The sequence below is a fragment of the Cloeon dipterum genome, chromosome 4 (genome assembly GCF_949628265.1).
Source record: "Cloeon dipterum chromosome 4, ieCloDipt1.1, whole genome shotgun sequence".
Lineage (NCBI taxonomy): Eukaryota > Metazoa > Arthropoda > Insecta > Ephemeroptera > Baetidae > Cloeon > Cloeon dipterum.
In genome coordinates, this window is record NC_088789.1 from 20,460,037 (window position 1) to 20,481,417 (window position 21,381).

The window sequence follows — 21,381 nt, forward strand, 5'->3', positions numbered from 1 at the left end:
ATAACTATGCGATTCTGACGCCATCTACAAGGGAATTCTGGAACGTAGTTGCGCGCGTAGTATTCGAGCTGCATAGCGAAAGAGTTGAATAATTGTAGATTCTCTTGTTCGTTTTGCTCGTGGTGCTATTTGCGATTTTGAGAATGATGAGCGTTGTTCTCGCCAGATCTTCGGATGGAGATGAAGAAATGACAGATGGCAGCACCTTTGCCGATATCTGGAGTGCCCTACAGGTGATTAAAAGTGAAATATTTAAAATCTCGAAATTGTAATAATTAATCGAAATATCTAAAATATAATTATAATTATGATCATTATATCATGCGGAAAGACACTTTAAGGCAAAATTAATTATAAAGCGATTTAGTAAAAATAAATTGCAAACTAAACTAGTCAAATACTAAATAAACCCTATTTTGGTCCGACACACAATCATTACAATTTTAATTGTTTTTTATTTTTTTTCTTGATATCTTTTAGGAGACCAACAGCAATTTGCAGAAATGCAATGAGATCATCAACAAATTTTACTTCGATACCGACACCAAACCAAAAAGAATGGCCGTTGCCCATGAAGAAGCGACATTCACCCTGAGTGAAAATTCTACTCTGATTGGCGTGGGTTGCATGGATCACAGCTGCCAGACCAAGGTAGATTTAAATATGAAAAGGAATTGGAAATTAATTAACTGGTCGAATTCCTAAAGCATCCACCTGAAATGTCGCTTGAAATGACTGAAAACAATAGGAGTACAGAGAAAATTGATTCCGACAAGAAGCGCTCCATAAAGGTAAGAATGATTCTTCAGATTTGTATATCTTAATATATTGATATTTTTAGAGGTCTAATTTCTAATAGACGCGTAATTTTAAGCGGCAGCTGGCTGCATCGGCTTGAGCCGACCTTTTGCTCGGCGTCGGGTGAGCATTTTTGCCGTCGCGGCTGAGAAAATTTTAACTGAAGTTTGAGTCAAACGGATTTTTTTAGTTTTTTCTCCGGCACTTTCTGATTTTTCTACTTTCTAACCAGCGGCTGGCGCAGCTTGGCACAACGGCCGCCGTATCAATGATCTAATTAAACTCTTGTCTGTGATACGAATATTTTTAAAACGTTTAATTTTAAATACCGCGTGTGTTTAAAAGAAATTTCAATTGGGAAAAGATATGCATGCTTGAAATAATTTATATTATATGTCAATTGTATTTAAAGCATTACAATGACGAACAGAAGATATTTCTAATAGTAAACAAATTATTATAATAGGAGAGCTGAAATTTAATATTATGGAATTATAGACGTAACGCACTGATAAGAGTGATAAGACATGGCGATCGAGCTGTCATTAAGTAATCTGAAAACGCGGAGTTTGGCTGACTTGTGTATTAAAAGGATAAACAATATGCAGACTGTATAGCGTTACTCACGATTGTATTCTCTTTGCTCCTGAATATTTTTTTTTATCAGAGGTGCGTAAGCTAGTCTATTAGCTTCAATAATTGAACTTGTTGGAGTCTGTGGCCATTCTTAAAATGAATTATTTCTGCAGCCCAGCTCAAAATATTTTGAATTCTTAACATGAAATTGGAATTCGTGGCACATTCATAGGGTTATTTGTGATATGAAATTCTCATGTGACTATCACGAAATAAGTTAAATTTCATTGGTGTCAATGGATTTGTGCTGATTTTATATGTGGAATTCGTAAAGAATATTATCATTTTTTTCTTCATCAATTTTTTATTGTTAAAAAATATACACAGCAATTTCTCCAAATCTGGACGAAACACAGAATTAGCTTTGCTTTGATTAATCCATAATTAAATTATGGGCCAGCAAAACAGGTTCTCATCTGCCTGGATTTGAGCAAAGAAGTGCCGATCAACAATTAAAACAATTACAAGATAAAAGTCTTTTGTCGGTCAGTGCAGTCTCGGCGTAAAAGCAAAAGCTAATAGATATCAGTTAAATGCTTCAAAGGGGGAGGTTTTCGTGTCCGTTCTTACGAAAGGGTTGGGAAATTGCTCTAGTAGACAAAACGAAGCCTGGGCAGAACGTTGCGCACCACAGTGTACCTCTTGACCAACACAGGTGGTGAGTACCTGCAATAGGAAACGATACATTTCAAAATTGTTGGATTATAAGCTATTTTTTCAGAAGAATTAAAATTTAGAAATAACGAAAAGGTTTTTATTATAAAAAAAGAAAACAAGTTTTTATAATGAGTATTTGACATGTGACTGGAAAGACTTGTGTTTGTAAATGTGTATATCGTAGATGTGATGATTTATATATTTTTTTTTAATTTGATCTTGACAACTATTCAAAAGTCATTGTAAATATTCCGACTTAATGAATAAAGAAAATTTGAATTGAATTGAAGTTTTTTGGGAGTTACTGACCTGACGACTGGGGCAACGGGGACAGGAACTGGCACGGCCCTGACAATTGGTGGATGGAAAGGGATGGGATGAGCAACCGGAACATGAACCGGTGCAGGCGCCGCGAATGGTGTCGCCACCGGAATGGGTGCGGGGGCCACGGCGAGCGGGGCGGCAAGGGGGCCGGTGGCAAAGTGGTAGATGCCCTGTGCGGCACGCTTCTCCACCGCAGGCTCGCCCATGGCGACAGCGACCAGTGCCTGAAAATTCAAATTGGTATAATTTTTTATAATGAATACTTTTAAATTAATCACAGCATGAACTTCAAAACGGACATTGAATTTGTTTTTAGTAAAGATATTTCATAATGAGCATAAAGTTGTTGAATAAAAATGATTGTTATTTTTTTAAAAATTACTCAAATCTTTCTTTTTTAAAATTGAGCAACAAATACTGTTTTAATAACAGTGCGTAAATAAAATATGATGATAATAATATATTGAATTGAAATTCAAAATTTGGCCCTCCTCTGTTTTAAAATTTAAATCAAACGACTGTATTAAAATATTTGCAATCCTTTTTCAAAAAACTTAAATCGATCAGAACACACTTACCAGAACAATGAACAGCTTCATGATTGAGTCTTGACTACGAGTGTATGCTTTTTTTGCGGCGGCGGCCCTTTTTATACTGCCGCCCCCGCTTTCGCTCCAAAAAGGGCGGCCGCTTTTCACTCCCGTGTTAGCTAATGGCCGATCGATTTGTGCGCATATCACGCGCCTCCTAATTGAACACTCAAAACGAATTAGTCCGGCCTGCTCGCCGCGCAGTTCATTTCGCTTTCATTTGGTCGCTTTTGCATAACATACCACTGCACACCGCGGAAGTTGAAACGGTTATCTCTGAAATTAAGCAAAAGACACTGCGTTTATCGCAGAGATGGACAGGTGACAAATAAATGACACTACTAGTCATTTGTTGGGTGGCCTAATAGAACTCTCGTTACACAAGTCTACGTTACGTTATACGCCTTATAATTTTCATTCCTTGAAAGCGAATGTGCCCTTAATTTAGATTTAGTATTTTTTAGTTTCTGTTTTTGCCTGCCCCAAGAAACGTTTGGGTTAAAGTTTTGATGCATTCAAAAATTCCCCTTTTCATATTTGTTATTTCTTAATTTTTGACATATTTTAAGATTCTGATGATTTCTTGGTGAATTTTGCTAACCTGCAATAAATCAACTTTAAATTTAAAAGATTGGGCGAAACTGGTACGCGAAATTTCTTATTTTTCTTGATTCTTCCAGACTTTTGTTTACGTGATGTTATAGGAGCATATTTTTCACTCTTTGAAAAAATAGGGGTGGAATTATTTGGCTTAGTTGAATTGTTGCTGTAAGAGTACTTTCTATCACAGGTGGGAGATTCGAGTTGCGGGATGGTCAATTTCCTTGCTCGTTTCTCTTTTCGTTTGCACTCTGAAAGGAGTGCAGGCGGACGTCTGATTCAAAATTCTCTGCAGCTAATACTGTGTGGCTTTAAATTTTGTTTTGGGGGTATAGAGTACTGTTAACGGGGCTTAAAGGGACGAAACGGTACGAGAGGGTGTGATTTATTTTATTTTACAATTTTTCGACTTGATATGGAAAATTAAAAATTCCAAAAAATATTTATAATTATTTTTAAAATAAAATTTGGATATGTGCGTTTCTTTTTAAAAGCAATTATGTAACTGTTTGGCAAATCCGTGTGACAATAGGGCCTAAGTGAAGTAACGCGCTAATTTATGCAACGCTCTGACTTTTGTCACGCTTTGGCAAGATGCCTAAATAGTGCGTCGAGACTTCAACGCTGGGTCAACACCACACAATCGTGATTTTACAGAAATCCAGGCTGATTGAAAAATAGCAAAACTATTGAATCGAGATCCCGATTAGGAATATAACGTATGTTATATATATTATATATATGAAGTGTGTCGCTCGGGTTTGCGATTCTCGGCACTTTCGCCATCATAACGCGCAGATAGAAAGCGAGATCAAAAAAGGTTTCGGCATTTGCTTGTTTTGCATTATCAGCGGACGCGCGACAAGGCTCTTCAATCAGTCACTGCATTCCAATATTACGCTCTCGCGGCCCACTTTATTAGTTTTATAGCCGGCGCGCAGCATTCCTTAATCACAAGTCGAACTTGGTGCGCACGGGAGCGACTGATTAGGACTTTTCGCTTCCTCTTTGCTGCGCACATATATTCATAGTTTCACTTTGCATATATGCTCTAGATTGCTCTAGATTTGCATTCGTTTGTCTGGATATGGCAACGTATGGGGCAAAATAGCCCTGAAGAACCATAATAAATGTCATTTTGAAACTAGATTAGAGTGACGAAATAGTTTAGAGGAGAATGGAGTAGACACACTAAATTGGTATCTAAAATCGAAATTTCATAGGCAAAAGAGGCAGTTTTTATCACAAATGAAGCGAAATGAAACTCAATTCACAGGATTTTTTATTTGAATTTTAATCCATGATAAATTTTGTTACAGTTGGTCACAATTTATATGCTTTTCACTATGATTGAAATAGAAATTAAAATTGAACAATGATTTTCTTTGATGATACTGGGTTTTTATTTATGGTGTTTCTGTCTCTTTCTTTCTTAAAAAAAGAAACAAGATCATTTATCTGCATTGACGGCAAACCATCATCACATTTTTTCCCGATTAATAATTACGTTCGACGAAATTCATAAATTAGCGATGCCGTGTGTGGCGTGGGCGGTTTGAGTTCAGCCCTGGTAGCCACCGTATTGGTAGTTGCCGCCGTGCATGTAGCTTGAGCTGCCGATGGGCCGCGTGTTGACCCAACCGCCGCCGCCGGTGTAGTAGTCCACGTAGTCCCTGTTGTACGGCCTGTCGTATGCGCCACTGCTGCCGCCGTTGTAGCGCCAGTTGTCGCCGTTGCTGCCGTACCTGTCGTAGTAGTTGTTGTTGTTTCCGCGCCAGGAGTCTACGTTGCCGTAGCCGCCCCATCCTCCGTTGTTGTAACTGTGTTCAAAATTAAGATTAAGAAAACCGAAAAATGTAGGATTAATTTGAAGGAGGGCGTTGTGTTAGTCTTATGGAGCGGGAAGCTGATTATTTTTTTTTTAAATTGGTCCCAAAGAGAACGGGCCTGTAACAAAAAGGTTTTTATCATTTGCCTTGAGCCTTTTTGGGGCTGCTCCGTGCTGCCTGAATATCCTGCATTAGTATTCCTGAAAGTATTTAATTAATCCGTGCTGTTCAATTTTCAAGGAAGCGTGATTTATCAAAATAAACACATCATGGTTTAAGAAAACTTATTCATCGAAATTTATTCCATCCGAATCATTACTTGTTATTATTGTAGTATCCTCCACTGTTGTATCCATCATATCTGCCGTAGTTGTTGTTGTTATAGTTTCCGTTGTAGCCCGCGTTGCTGTATCCACTGCCGTATCCACCACTACCGTATCCGGCGCCGCCGTAACCAGCATTGCTTCCGTAGCCGTTGTATCGGTCGTAGTAACCTCCCGATCCTCCCGATCCATACTGGTTCCTGCTCTGCAGATGGTCGTAGTAGCCACCCCCGGGGTATCCACTGCCCCCGCCGTATCCACTGCCCCCGCCGTATCCGCCGCTACCGTAGTAGCCGTTGTTGTTGTAGTAGCCAGGAGTCGAGTAGTCGTTTCTGGCGAAGAGGGTTTCACGCTTTTTGTCGGCGCCGACGGAGCTGTCCCCAGGGGCAACGGCTACTTGGGCCTTGACATCTGTTTTGGGCTCGTCAGCGGCGAACACGTTCAGGACCAAGCACACCAACACCTTAAAATCGAATTTTGGGATTGATTTAAATACTGAAATATCAAGAGAGTTATGAAATAATTCATTATCAACTGTTGGAAATTAAATTTTTCTAGAAAATCATCCGATTTGCCACAATTTATTTTAATTTTTAAAATTTCATGCTTTAAAAATCTTAATTTGAAATTTAAAAAAGACGTGGGAAAAATATTGTTATGCCTCGAGTAGACCGTTCAAGTAAACTTAAAACTTTCAATATTATTAAAAAACAATCAATAAAAATAAAACAGAGAAATTTGTACGGAAATAATAATTTCGTTAGCTGAATGTTTGATTCAAACAATCCACTTAAACATAAAATAATTATTTAACCTCTTAATCTGCTTACCTGTGCTGTGATGAGCTTCATCTTCTGTGCTGTACTGTAGTTGCTATCACGGCGGCGAGTTGCACTTAAAAGACGTGCCGCCAAAGCTCGCGCTGCTTTTTAAGGGTCGGGGGCGGCACTGGAGGTGGCATCCTCGCCGAGGTCGCCGCCGCCGTGCCTTAATTACCCCGCTGCCTCAAGCGTATCCTCCCGGCGCAGAGTTCTCTCTGCGGTTTTTTGCTATATAATTGTGCTGTGAGAGACTCGTCATCTCTTGTCGCTTTAATTGTTTTTCTGAAAATACGCAAAATTAGAAGATCGCAGAGGTGACGAAACTTTCGCTACTCCTTGAGAATTTCTCACACGTTTTCACTAGAACTTTTATTTTTGCAAAAACAAGCAAATGAAGTGAACTAAGCAGCTTTTTTATGAATTAATCAAGATGATTTTGTAGATGTTCTACATCGCAGTTGGCATTCCTCACCTTTATTTCAACACCAGAGAGTATCAATTTAACACTTCATTAAGTTCTAACAAGTTATCGTAATGGTCCACTTTTTTAAAATTTTCAGTCAAACAAATTAATGTTTAATTGAAGGTAATATTCCAATAGCACCCGTTCGCGCGGGATTTAGTGGAGCGTTGCCTTGACTGATTTAGATTAAAACAGATTTTGAAACACATATGTACTGTAACTTTCTGACCAAGCAAATAAATAGAAAATTTTCTTCAATTTGTTTCAACATCTTTTGATAAATTCTTGTGTTTTATTGGTTTTATTAACTTTTTTCTTAAAATTTTAAAGTGACTTATTTTTTATCAGGCGCAGTGGAACATTTTGTTCTACTAGAAGCCTCCGTTTGAAAAATCTTGCTTCTATTTAAGTCAAACTTTATATTTTCCTTTGAAATTCATGCATTGCACATGTTATAATATGTTTAGGAACAAGCCACTTAAATAAAAATTTATTCAAATCATGCATCAAATTACATGTTCCTCGTGAACTCTGGTGCAATATTTTGTGTCTTATTAATTAGCATTATCAATTTAAACTTTCTGCCCTTTTGTGACACTAAAATTAGCAGATAATATCGGCGTTCAAGCAATTATTAACCCAACCAGTCTCGGCATGCAACGAGAGACCTTGGTTAAAATGCCTCAGAGTCGTTCACCTCTAGGAAAAAGTAAAACTAAAATATAAAAATAATTCATTGTGAAGTATTATCAGAAAATTTAGTTTGTTTTTAAAATTTGAACGCAATTTTCAATTGGTGCACAGCTTTGTCATTCCCATAATGCGGCTTAACAATTATTACTAAATTAATAGATTTCATGCATTAATAAGGCACATAAACAAATTCGTACAGATTAACAATTAAAAAATCATTTAAAACTATACAAAATATCGTCATACATTTACCACTACAGAATGAAAAAAACAGAAAAGGTATATTTTATCAAAAACAAATTTTGAAAATCAAAAGGTTTGAATTTACTCGCAATTACTAGGGAAAGTATTCACATGTAACAAACACCAGAATGAGAAATTAAAAACACTAGAATTTCTTTCACTAGTTAGTGAGATAAAATTCGAAATTAATTTTGATTCAAAATTTATTTGTGATTAAAAATTAACGGAGTGGAGAGTTCTAAATGACATAATTGTCGTTTAGAAGATAAATTTCATTTAGCTATCTTTCTAAGCCATATTTCATCGGATTGTAGGGACCTATATTTCGTACCGTTCTCTTACTGTTTTTGTACACTGTTAATTTTGGTAATTATCGCTATAAAGATTAGCTGAGTTTGAAGATTCTATCACGGATCGGTTCCTTAATCCAAATAGGGACAAGGCTGTTCTAAACTTTCAAAGCATCAAGTACTGCGCTATTTTAAAATTAGTATTTTCGAGTTAACAAATTATAACAATTTAAATTCGAATTTCGGCAGAAAAAAGGAAACAAAGCCAGGGAAATCCTAGAGCAAAAAACATAATGCACGGCTGTGAACCGCATTTGACCTTGCAAAACAAAGGCGTAATTTGAGGGTCGCGGCGGTGCAAAGATGATGATAATTGACATCGAGATGCGGCGACATTTGCGCGATATATATTCGCTCTTTTTTCGGCGATCATTCGCCTCTACTGGAGAACAAAGGCGCGGTGTGCATCTGCCTTACTTCCTCTCTCGTTGTGTGTTCTCTCTCTCTGCGCCTCGGTTGACACTTAAATAATGAAAAGCAGACGCGCGCGCCACAAGCAAGGACGACGCAATTATCCCTTGCAGGCGCGCTCAGCGCGAATAGTGCACATACTGTGCGCACGAGCGACTTTTAATCACATTTTTTTTATCATTCATCGCTTTCTGCGTGTGCATTGTCTCTTGCGAAATCAAAACACACTCGCTTAGAGAAGCGCCTTGCCATGTCGGATCGTTGGAACTCTGATGATAAATGTGAGCACACTTCCTCCACATATCCAGCTCAGCATACATGTATGCAAAGATGGTTTGCTAGTTTGAAGCGATCTTTGTTTTTAAACAATACGGTTGCTTAATTTTAATTATAAAATGATATCATCTACATTTTTCGTCACAAATTGCGTGTGAAAATTATGATATTTTTCCTCTGGAAGAAAAGCTGTCAAATTTATTTTTTTATACAACAATTTTAACTTGAGACGTGTCTTGTTCTAGTTGTTTCGGATTTTTGGCCCATTGTTGGATCCTTATCTATACAATCCTTATTAAAGTCTAAATTGAATTATAGTTTATACTAATAAATAAAAATAATGAAATTTTGTATTTTACAATCAACCAGCTCGTTAGGAGTGTCAATGCAATTTGAGAATTTCTGGGATCTAATATACTTGCTGCCCAATGCCAGAGATTCGAAATTCTCAAATAGCTAAACAAGCTGGGAGGTGCACCTGTGCCGGCTTGCCACTTGCTTGTTTTTTCATCTTTTCAGTGGCTTTATGTACGAATGACTGGCGTCTGGCGTTTCAATGAAAGACCTTGGTGCGGGGAGGCGAATGTCCACGTTGGGCTCAAGCTCCTCTACGGCCACTCGGGCCCTATGTTATCTGCTCGGCAGTGTTATCCGAACCACAGCATTTAATTTGCTGACGTTAACAAAAATGAAGAATTCACCAGTTGTATAAGACCTTAATGTATGAAGCCGCCAACAGACAGCGCTCCCATTTATTTTCGTAATAAATTTCATTTAAGGCACTTTCCACATCGATTTCAAACTCAATCCTGACCGTTTGCATTCTTAACTTATTATGCTTTCTTTTGACGAGCTGGAAACCAAAATCGGTTAAGCCAATTGAATAAAAAAATTGGTCTCACCGCTCCCTAAATAAATATTTGATTTTTAGTAAAAACCTGAAAATAATAAGTCATACAATGAATTTTACTTTATAAACAAGCCTTAAGATAATACGTTAATCGCCTTAACTTGAATAATGCCAGACTGCCTCATTTGTTTAAAACAAAAGAAAAAAAAACTAGTTTCAAATCTGAACAAAAATCTTGGGAGACACGCTGAAGCAACAGTTTATTTCATATTTGCATAAAACCTGTCTAGTTCCTTCTTTGCGAGAAAATACGCATTTAGATCTTCATTTCATACGTAATAAGTAATTACTCAATCCCATGCCAATTACGGTAAGTGGGTTGGATGACAATAGACGCGTGCAGGTGGTGCGGTCATAAAAGGGTGATGACGATGACGCTTTTCCGTCTCCAAAATTACACCGCACTCTGCTTCGGTTTGCAAACTATGTGTTCTATGGAAAGATGCATCATGACGGCCTTCCTGAAAGTGATGGTTATCCACATTCACACTCACTTTTAATTGCTTACAAAGAGGAAAAACTGACGTCAACCTGGAATAATTATAACAATATATTGCACACTATTATGTACAGTGTGCGCACTAAAACAAAAGTTATCGTATCGCAATGATAAATTATGCATGGCATTTATCTACAAACTTAAAAGTTTTGTATCAATGTTCTGTTCAATGTGTATTGTTAGATGCCAAATACAGAATATTTACGCGATACACTATCTTGATTTCATAGAAAGATTAAAGCTCCTTTTTTTAAAAAGTAAAGAGACTGGAGTACGCTATAAGAAGATAAAACTTACATAGAATGTAATCATGCGTCTCTGTCGTCTGTTTTTTATTTATGAATTGATTGGACAATTTTAATTTTCATCGCGTGAGTAGCATGTTTGTACATTTAGAATGAAATAACGCCTTATTGTGTTTAAAAAGTATAGGAAAAAAGCATTTTCGTGGACAAAATAAAATTTTTAAATTAAATATTGATGGTGTAATAACTCGATTAATTTCAAATTTTGTAACACTACATGAGGTGGATTTTATCTTTTTTTTTATTGTTCACTGTTACAACTTTAATACGTTAATTGAATGTTATCGTTTGTATTTCTTAAGGCACGCTCACTGCAGTCAGTTCAGTAACTATAGCTGTTAGGCAATTAAGAGCAATATGTTTGAATTATATAAAATACAAATGCGTGGGAGTCCGAGTTTCCCTCTCTGATAACCAGTGTTAAAAAAAATCATTTTTGTCCATGTAGAAATGCCATAAAACGATTCCAGCCTGTCAAATTGTCAGCGCCAAGAGAACTGAATTAATATTATCCACGTTACAGCAAGAAAGGAGAAAAGCACCATGCAGATGAAAATTACTTTTTAAACTTAAACGCAAAAATGAGTATTAAATGTATGCTACTTCAATCACTAAGATTCGCATGATTTTTGTGCTTCACTAAAGGAATTTAAAAAATTAAGTTATGCGCATGTTTTAAAAATTAATTATCAAATTCATAAACTTTAAAATAGTGAGATGCGAAAAAAAATATACCACAATTATTCTAGATCTTGAAATTAATGCGCCGATTCGGAACAACGTTTATGTGAATTTAATTAAATGAATAAATCACACCTGGACTAGCACAAAAACAGTTTTTGCTTGTGTTTTCAAGAACTGCTCTTTGCGATAGGCAACCTGCGAAACATGCGTGCTACACAGGTTACGTGGTGTTTGAAACAATTCAAACTCGTCTCCGCAGCAAGGTGCAATATTATTTGTCAGCGTGCGTGAAATGAATGGGATTGAAAAAGACGAAAATAATAACAGAAAGAGGACACGGATTTATTTGAGCAACGTTTTTGTCAGTCTTTTTAAAAATATTTCTAACGGAGAGAGTTTTCATCTAAAAATATGCTTTGGTGATTCCCTCGTAGCCAGGACTGCTATACAGGGCGGGTTGCGGAGCTGGAGCAGGGATGTAGCTGAACGGGTGAGCTGCCAAATTGGGGATGAATTGGTACGGGTGGGTCGAGTAGGCGAAAGGAGCGAACGTCTGATAAGGCAGGGCCTGATGCACGAAGGCGTTCGGAATTGCGAATCCTCGCTTGGTCCTGCTGGCCTGCTCATTACTGGCTAGGCACACAGCTACCAAAAGCAAAAGGGCAACCTGTTGCAATAATACAAACAAAAGAATACAAGTTATTAAGTAAATTTTCTAAAGATGGCAAAATAAACAATCGAGGTACACGAAATTAAAATTGTTTAGTTTTTTTAAAGGCCTGGATGTTTAAAAAGGAACTTAACAGACCAACAATTGAAAACATTTTGCATTCTTGGCTATAGCATGTGGATCATTGAGTCTAATATGTATTATTTGGTTTGTGGAGCAAGCCTCAACTGCCTCATGAATAGGACGTACTTAATAACGTCGAAACTAGTCGAGAATTAAAAACGACGAAATTTGAAAACAACGAGGAAAAAGCCTGGATTTATTTTCTCTTAACATTGAGTCTATTGTTTGGAGAGGGATGAGTTCGTGCATCGGCAATAAGAATTTTCCGGGCTTTTGCAGTATCAATCCTCTTTAAGTGTCAGATTCTACCGAATTTATCGAAACATTAAACATTTTGTCAAGGATTTTTCACTTAATCTTTATTCCTCTCTAAGTTGTCTATCCAATGGTGTGCGAATTATGAGCTTAAAAGATATCCTTCAGACGTAATAAATCATGAATATCAATAGAAAAGTGCTCACCGGTTGATGAGCATGAAAACTTCGTAGCCAAATTAAAACGGCAACCTGGGAAAATGTAAGCACTTTCCCAGTTTTTAAACAGTTTTGCGAGTAAAGGTGAAAAGGATTTTTAACAATTTTCTGTACAGCGTTACTTTAAACCTAAGGAAATAAAAACATTTTACTTTTTCAATTAAATAGATTTATTGAAAATCTAGTTACAATTCAGAAGAATTTTTGAGTTGCAAATGGACAGCTCTAATTAATTGCTGTCATAAGGATATTTATAATTGAAACATTTTGAATATATTCATGTTTTAATGTTTTACTTTCTTACAATTTTTGAATAAATGTATTTTTACTGCATTCGTCTAAAATACTATACAGTATACAGTTAAAAAATCAAACGATGACGGCTTTTAGAAATATTTAATGTTAGTATTTTATTCTGTTTTAGTATTATGTAAATGCTATTCACTATTTGACATTTATCTGATCAGTTTACACTTTAAAAATCGAATAAACTTCATCTTGATAGGAGGTATTGTATTGTTTCAGTATACCCAAAGAAAGTAACTGGTTTTGCACTCACCAAAGTCTTCATGTTGTCGTTTACAGGCCGTTGTAAGTTGTCACACCTATTACAAGTTGTAGGCGACTTTTATTTATAAACAAGTCACCCCGCCTTAGTGCGGATGTAAAAATGAGAAGCTTTCGCCGCGATTGGCGACGTTTTTGGTACTTTGCCACCAAGTTAACGACTTGCCAAAGATCTATCTAGTCACAGCACAACTGTAAAAAGATATAAGTATATAGAAAACCGGGGTTTGCAGAGTTAAGTGAACCGGATTTTCTCCTCATTTGGCTCAAATTAAAGGAAAATGGGTGCAAATTGAATGGACTGAATCCAATTAAAAATGCAGCAGTTGCGTCAGAAACGAAGAAGAGAAATTTCTGCGTGTTTAGTATAGTAATAAACAAATGCTAATGAGCTTAACGCGCATAATGCGGATTGCATCAAGGAAACACAATCTTCTCCTCATGTGATTCACGTGCCTAAGCTATGCAAACAATTCAAATGAGAAGTCATTTGAATTAGAAAATGCGTCCATCCGATCGTTTCCTCAAACTCGTGAAAAATAACCGCACGGAGAAACCTCTCGGCCGACCTCCCGTCAAATCAGCTTTTTGCCCTCTGATTTGCTTTGCGGTTTCGAGGCAGGTCAGTTTCCGCTCAATTGAACTAACAGGTGACAAGAACATTTATTGCTCTTTTGAAATATCGATGTATACATACGCGTGTTATTGAAGACTTACAATAGGTTCGAAAAACTTTCAAAACGTTGAGCAATATAAAGTCTTTAAAAAATTCACTTATTTGTAGAAAACTGTTGAAAAAATTAAAAGTGAATGCTAAAGGGAATTCATAGAGAGGTTAAAATTATGTATAAAAATTAACTTAGAATTTCAAGATCTTGTGAGATGAATCAGACGACTCTAAACAATTCTTAAATTTAAAGCTTCACTCTTTGTGTGTAATTCGTTCTTTATCTTGAAATACACGATTGTTAACATATTAGTGCACCCCTCAGGCACTCAGACTTCTATCTACCTAGCTCATAATTTAGCTCATTGTACTATAGACGTAAGCTTTTACAACATGATGATTTTTTATTCGTTTACTTTACTTTTTACAAGTGAGAGGCATTCGTAGTGAAAAATGGATTAATTATTAATCGACATTCATCCTCACCCCAATGAGCTTCTCAATTTATAAAAAATAATAGAAACAAATATCTTAATATATAAATTTCTTCTTATCATGTTTTTAATAAAAAAAATTATTGCTAAAATAATTAATATGTAAATAAATAAAAATAATAAGTTCTTAATAAAAAAATTTATAATAACATTTTGCAAGTACACTAAAATTCTTTAAAACTGCAAAGTATAATTTATATAATTAATTTAATAAAAATAAACTTACTTAACCCTTGTTTTTAGTGCTGCACGGAAATTAGGAAAGTGATCGACTGATCGTGTGGCGCGTTTTCGAAAGGTCGGCCCATAAAGAAACGGGAGTACGCGCATAAAATCAGCACGGCTTTTGCCATCTGCATACACACCGCGTGCAGTACACGAGAAAAGCTCCACATTTTACGACTGCCGCACTATGCCGTGGCAACGGCCAACAAACATTCGCGCAGAGATGCTAATTTTGCAATAAATGCCCAAACTCACTCATAGCGAGAGGTGAGTGCGCTCCTTGTTTTTCTACTGGACGTGCTCCGAAGCAACATAAAACGTTTTGGTAACTCAATATACCGAACCGACAGAGCGTACGCCGCGAACTGATTGGGTAATGTCTGCGCCTGAAATTGAACCAGCGCACTTTCAACTTTTTGGAATTTACTATGCAATGGCATTACGTAACTTGAGCAAACGCCTGTTCAAGAATTGAGTGTGACACTTTAGGCTCAATGCACCTTTCGATGAGGGGAAATATTTGTATGGAAGTTTCTAAAATTAAAAAAAGACCCGTGGCAACTTTTTTAGTTTAGTTAATTTCATCACATTTTAGAAAGAAAATGCTGAAAACGATTGCATTATGCCATGGAATTAAGTGGCGGTTCACTTTTTTACAAATTTATAGACACAAATCGCCTCCAGGAAAGAGTTATATTTGTTATTTTGGTTTGCAAAAAAATGGCTCCCAATTGAAATTGACAAAACCTAGAGCATCAAAGAATTTTGGTTATTTTCAGAGACTTTGAAGAGCTGGGCAAAATCTAATTTCAACTATTTAGCAATAACTGCCAACTATAACATTTAGAAAAAATATTTTTAATGTCTTTCTACTGACAATTAGTTGCTTTTCAGCCTAACAAGTTTTGAAACATATTTTTAATTTGTTTATAATTATTTTTTTTACAACTGAACCAGCTGTGTGCAAAACTTGTATAGCTTTAGAATAAGAGACACATGGACTCGATCGACAGGACAATCGGAGCAAAATGTATCTCCTCCATAATTCAGTTGAAACACAGAGCAAATAAATCGTGTTGGCCAGGTACAATCCCAATCGGAGGCGTAGAGTTCAATCGGCTTGAGCTGGAGGAAGAAAATTTATGCCTATTCGAACGCAAACATAAATTTCAACTGCAGCTGCGGCCAAACGTCCATTCAATTGATGTAGGGGGCGTATTTTACAATCAGACGACACGTGGAGAAATCACGCGAGTGGAAAAAGCACTTTTGGTATATCAGCAAATCGTGATTCGCAATTGAAAAAAAAATGCCACACGACACTCTCAGGGATCAACCTGTTCTGTCGTCGCCAGTCCAAGAAGAAAGCGGCCTTTTTGGTAGACGTAATTTTATTTTAAATGGTGTAATTGTGCGCGCCAAAGTTTATTGGCTGTCGGCGTAATTACCATTGAAATATAATTGTTTTATTGTTCCCGCTGTGCAACTGGACACTCGTGGCACACGAAGACTTTTAGTTTGAACCAGCAGAGTGGGCGGGGAAATGAAGAAACGGTGCTTGCACGTGATCGCAGACGAAAGTGAAGCTTAGTATGTTTGGTTGTGTGTATGTGTGTGTTTCGGTCGCGCCCAACGATCACGCCAATAATCCGGAGCAGACGCGACCACTTTTCTTTGAACACACTATGAGCCTGCTATGCGTGACTCACTTCTTATATGTGCATTTGAAACATACAGGTTTCAGAGTATGTTGTTCCTAACTGTAATGCGATCCTGCCACTCACGCAGCCACAAACAGACAATTTTTGATCACTTCCCTAGGGAAAACGTTTGGCAAGCGTGCAACTCTTGTTATTGCAGCGAATTGTGATTTTTTTAACTGCTTGTTAGTTGTGAATATTCAATGATGGTACATCAAATTTTTGGGAAATAAATTTATTATATATGTGTGATCATGATGGTTTATGCAACACAGACTTTTAATTTAATGATGTTTTTACAAATTGAGAACAATTCCAAAGATATGAAAGCAGATAGAAAATTTCTATCTGCTATAATACGGTCAGGAGTTGAAAATTTTAATGAGTTGTGCAACAGATTCAGTTGAAGCACTTAATCTCTGCACTCATATTTAAATTTTCAACTCCTGGCTGCTCAAGCAAATATACAAATTTCTAGTTCCATATTAGAAATTTTCTTAATTTGTTTTAACGTCATTATTAATTATTTCCAGGAATCATTCCAAAAATTCCCTCACGAACGGTTAAAATTGGAGTATTAACTTCAATTTAAAGTTAAAATTAACTCGAAATAAGTTTTAAATTTTCTATGGGCGAAAGAGTGAACAGAATAAGGGTTAACATTTTTCTATCAGGTTCTCGTACTAGACAGCAACTGTTTCGGCTTCTCAGACCACGAGTAAATTTATTGCTTGCACAGGATTTACTACAGATGGTTCTAGAAAAATATCGGCAGTTTTTATTTTAAGTACACACCAAAAAGAGAAAGGAAATTAGGCAAAATCTTGCGGAACCTCGCACTTAAATTTTCACGTCAGCATTGCAAGCCCAAAATTCCGTGTGAAGGTGATTTTAGAGATTGAAATTTAAAAATTCTAGAAGGAATATTCATCTCCTGTACACCTCATATATTTTAATTAAATCGAATGCAATTCAAACATATTTTGAACTCAAAATCTATTACTATAGACTTGTCATGGAAATGCTGCCGAGTCATGGAAAACAAATTTAACTATATATGTGTCAATAATTCTTCTTAAGCTACTAGAAATAATTATATCTCAAGAACTTAGTTCTGGTTTCAAAATTAAACACTCATCACATGAGCCTTGACAAAATGCGACTTAGCTTGCAAAACAAAAGAGCTATTCGCTATTTCTAACGCATTCGGGGCCTTTCTAGAGTTAAATGAATGTGCGTGAATCTGCCACGCGAGACCAATTAGCACAACTATTAAGAGACCAAAAGTGATGAGAGTTAAGGAAGTGGGCCACCGAGCAGCATTGCTACTTTGCTGAATCCAGGAAATGGCTTTGAACTTTTAAGATTATGTAAGAACTTGTAATACAGTGAAAGTGCTGAATTTGTTTGGAAAATCGAGAATTAAACATGCAAGGTTCTTTGGAACTTGTTGTCATTTTATTCCAGCAGTTGGTTTTGATACATCGCTCTGCGCAGATTGAAACAGTGATGTTGAAAACATTGGCAGAGGCGCTCGTTGTTATTCATTATAAAGATCGCAACGATATGGAGATGGTTGGTGTGTGTTGTTCAACGAGGGGATGAGAGGGGGTGAATCAGTCTGGAGGCATCTCACTTAGTACACGCGTCCGTAGCCAAGGGGGGAGGCGTAGGAAGAGTAGGCGGGAGCGGCATAGGAGGAGTATGCGGGAGCGGCATAGCCGGCGTAGGCGGGGGCGGCATAGGCGACGGGAGCGGCCACCTTAGCGACGGCGGGAGCGGCGTAGCTGGTGTAAGCGGGGGCGGCGTAGCCGGCGTATCCAGCGTAGGCGGGGGCGGCGTAGCTGGTGTAGGCGGGCGAGGCGTAGGCAGCGACGGGAGCGGCCACCTTGGCGACGGCGGGAGCGGCGTAGCTGGTGTAAGCGGGGGCGGCGTAGCCGGCGTATCCAGCGTAGGCGGGGGCGGCGTAGCTAGTGTAGGCAGGGGCGGCGTAGCTGGTGTATGCCGGGGCGGCGTAGCTGGCGTAGGCGGGGGCGCCGTAGCCGTAAGCGGGGGCGACCACGCCACGCTTTTCCTTGGTCTCGGTCTCGGTCTTGTCTTCAGCGAAGGCGAAGGCGGCCAGAGCCAGAACGATGCAAACCTGCGAAAAAGAGAAAGAGTGGAGGTGAATTCAGGTGAACTGAGAAATGCTCAGGTGGCGTACCTGGAATTTCATGATGCTTGGTGTGTTGTTGTATTTGCGGCTGTGGGTTCAGCTGTGCTCCTTCCAGCCGGCCGGCGAGCTTTTATACCGAGCGAGCCACCCCACCGCAGGGCGGCCCTGAGCGGCCTCCTCCCAGCAGGAAGGTGCCTGCCACTCCCACCCCACCCTGGCCGCGCACTAAAAGCAGATTTTACTTTTATTGCGATGACGATTTGTGCCGTTTTTGCTGCTTAGATAATGCCCAGCTGGCTGCGGAGAGTAATTGGATCTTTCTCGAGAAAGTGCAAGTCCAAACTGCATTTATTGGGTACACATGTTAATCAGCCTTGTTTGCCGCCGCGAATGGCTCATTTGATACTTTTTACACGGCCTGACGCAATTTTAGTGCGGGATTATTCTCAAATGGGCGTTAAAGTGCATGTGTCATTCGGTCATTTGAAACATTATAGCATCAAGCCTCGAGGAGGTTCGTGCAGAAATCGTGAAAAATCTCGCTCTTAATTTCGACAGGTGGAACAAATTCAGATTTTTTATAGTTGCCCGGAGAAATTCGGCGCCGACCTTTGCGCAATTTAAAATCTTTTAATTTAAATGCAGTTTGTTACAATTTTATTGCAAACTCTCTTTTTTATGTTTCAAAACGAACACGCTCGAACAATCGATTTTGCATAAACCCTAATCGTGACTCTTGATTTTTGCAATCGGATTCCGAGAGAGCCCATCGTGAAGCCTCATTTTCCAAACAATTTCTCCGTCAACCTAGCGCATGATTTATCGATCCTGCCAAAAATCAGATCGCAATCGCGCGATGAGTGCTCTCCAGTTATTGTGGACACTGGTGAAGCTTTCATATTTGATAAACACACGCATTGTCGTCGCCAACGCCACGACGGACGAGATGCTGGGAGTTTCTCTTTCCGCAGCTGCGAGCGAATCGTACGCAAACTGGATTACGGCATGCTTTATTTTATTTGACGTCTCGCGCCTTCATAAATCATTTAAGCCGCTGGCCCTCCGCAGAGTGCGTGTGCAGGCTCAACTTTTTATGGCCTGTACAACCACACGGCGCGCGAGATGCATTGTTGCACATGTTCAGGGCGAATAAAACAATTAAATCGACGGCTTTTTGCTTCCAGAGGTTATTGCTTTTTGTTCGAATGTGTTAATGTCACTGCTGCGCACGTCAATAAAAATTCTTGTCGGTTTAACTCAGAATTTATTGAGGAAAAAATGGAAATATCGATGTTTGTTGTGTGAAATTTATTGGTTTTTATTTATGAATTTAATTTTTGATGCAAATATAGCAGTGTCTAAAAATGAGGAATTTTTTCAAATTTGTTATATAAGAATTTTCGGAAGAATCAGCTTTTAAGTTTTAAAACGTTTCAAGCCGCACTGGAATTTAAGACAGTTAATTAACATTTTAAAGGACAGTTTTTCCTTAAAACCCTGATTATTGATAATAATAAAGCCAATAAAAGAGATTAATCGTGACGAGTACTTAAGTCAGATACTAAAAAAGTAAACAACATGAGCTATTAAACTTTAAGTCTTGAAAAAGTGCCATAAAAATTATTTAAATTTTTACATTTAATCTAAAAAAATGGCAAATAATAAATTAGATGATACATTTGGTTTTAACACTGTTTAATTTTAAAGTTTTTAAATAATTTTTAATTTATTTTATAAACTGTTTTAATTAGTTTAGTTTCATGATGTAATATGACAGTTTAATTATTTATAAATTAATCTTGCATCACTCACGTTATTCATTTTTAAAAAAAGATTAATTAATATATCCTAATGAGCTTGTGGTGTTACTTTTACAAAATTTCATTACGTTGTACTCCATGTTCTAACCCCTTAAGCCCAAAATCGATTAAATTAACATTTTATTTATGAATACCAGTTACCAATTTATATATTGTGCCGTGTTTTGAACACAAAATAAAGTCTACAAATTGTGTTTTAAGTTGAAGTTAATTTAATAAAAACATTTTAAATTTTCTTCATAAATATATAAAACTAATAGACTTGAGCTTAAGGTTGGCTTTTGTTGTTTCGATCAAGCTCAAAATTTCATCTCATTGGCAGATCAAGTCATCGTTCTAGCTGAACGAAACTAGTTATGAACATCATTAAATTTGTAACACATTCGCCAAACTCGTTTAAAGGCGTGTATATCCGGCGAGCCCAAATATAATCTAATCTGCGCGCGAGAAGCAAGCAGTTCGACGTGGCTGTAAATAATCATCTCAAATGGATCAGGATCTGCACAAGAAGTCAACGAGAGATGCAGGTTTGATATTATTTATCATCAGCACGAGGCGGGCACGAATTCCCTTTTATTCCCGTCGGCCAAGTTTCTGCCTCGAAAAGTTTCGCAATTCCCAAACAGATAAATTCATGAGCGAATAATCTCGAGCAGTTCGATTGTAGGGTAAAAGAAAGGCGATATCGCGTTTATTTATTTCTCCGCCGCGAGCAGTCAACTCGTCATTAATTACGTTTATGACGCGACGCACTGGATTCATCTAATTACTCTTGTGCAACCTGTTTGTGGCCGCGCTTTTATTGATTTGTCACAAAGAGCTAATTGCGACTGTCATTTCGCTGTCTATCTTCTCGCGCAAGGCTTTGCAGAAATCTAGATTTAATATTGTGTCATTTTTGCTTCAATAAATTGAACTTGTAAATGTTACTAGATTGTATCTCAAGGAATGCTGGAAAATTTTCTGAGAAGAGGTAGGAAAAAAATAATTGTACAAGACACACAATCCGGGTGAGTCGGGCCTTGAGTCGCTTGGCAGTAAAATTTATCTTAGTTACTGTTCCGTGTAACTTTTG

The 21,381-nt window shown here is 37.6% G+C and overlaps 4 protein-coding genes across 5 annotated transcripts in view; 1 reads left to right on the forward strand and 3 right to left on the reverse strand.

The window, feature by feature from the left end:
• The first annotated feature begins 96 nt into the window (after nt 1-96).
• The window catches only part of LOC135941772 (uncharacterized), a 73,818-nt gene continuing 52,533 nt past the window's right edge, over nt 97-21,381 (forward strand). Inside the window, exons 1-3 of the mRNA XM_065487488.1 lie at nt 97-233; nt 481-651; nt 708-791. Of these exons, the coding sequence (XP_065343560.1) occupies nt 144-233; nt 481-651; nt 708-791 (345 nt within the window). The 5' untranslated portion in view covers nt 97-143. The remainder of the gene's footprint in view (nt 234-480; nt 652-707; nt 792-21,381) is intronic.
• On the reverse strand, nt 1,719-3,127 carry LOC135942415 (A-kinase anchor protein 14-like). The gene is made up of 3 exons (XM_065488533.1): nt 2,994-3,127; nt 2,401-2,639; nt 1,719-2,100 (listed from the first exon to the last, which is right to left on the reverse strand). The coding sequence occupies exons 1-3, from the start codon at nt 3,012-3,014 to the stop codon at nt 2,025-2,027; spliced, it is 336 nt and encodes a 111-aa protein (XP_065344605.1). The 5' UTR covers nt 3,015-3,127; the 3' UTR covers nt 1,719-2,024.
• Nucleotides 4,870-6,730, reverse strand: LOC135941773 (heterogeneous nuclear ribonucleoprotein A1-like). Of its 2 annotated transcripts, XM_065487489.1 has the most exons (4): nt 6,588-6,730; nt 5,754-6,220; nt 5,581-5,634; nt 4,870-5,425 (listed from the first exon to the last, which is right to left on the reverse strand). In XM_065487489.1, the coding sequence occupies exons 1-4, from the start codon at nt 6,606-6,608 to the stop codon at nt 5,167-5,169; spliced, it is 801 nt and encodes a 266-aa protein (XP_065343561.1). In that variant the 5' UTR covers nt 6,609-6,730; the 3' UTR covers nt 4,870-5,166. The 2 variants fall into 2 exon arrangements, with proteins under 2 accessions (XP_065343561.1, XP_065343562.1); XM_065487490.1 differs by lacking the exon at nt 5,581-5,634.
• On the reverse strand, nt 17,768-18,640 carry LOC135943164 (cuticle protein 16.5-like). Its single transcript, XM_065489597.1, has 2 exons — nt 18,535-18,640; nt 17,768-18,471 (listed from the first exon to the last, which is right to left on the reverse strand). Exons 1-2 carry the CDS (start codon nt 18,544-18,546, stop codon nt 17,968-17,970), a joined length of 516 nt encoding a protein of 171 aa, XP_065345669.1. The 5' UTR covers nt 18,547-18,640; the 3' UTR covers nt 17,768-17,967.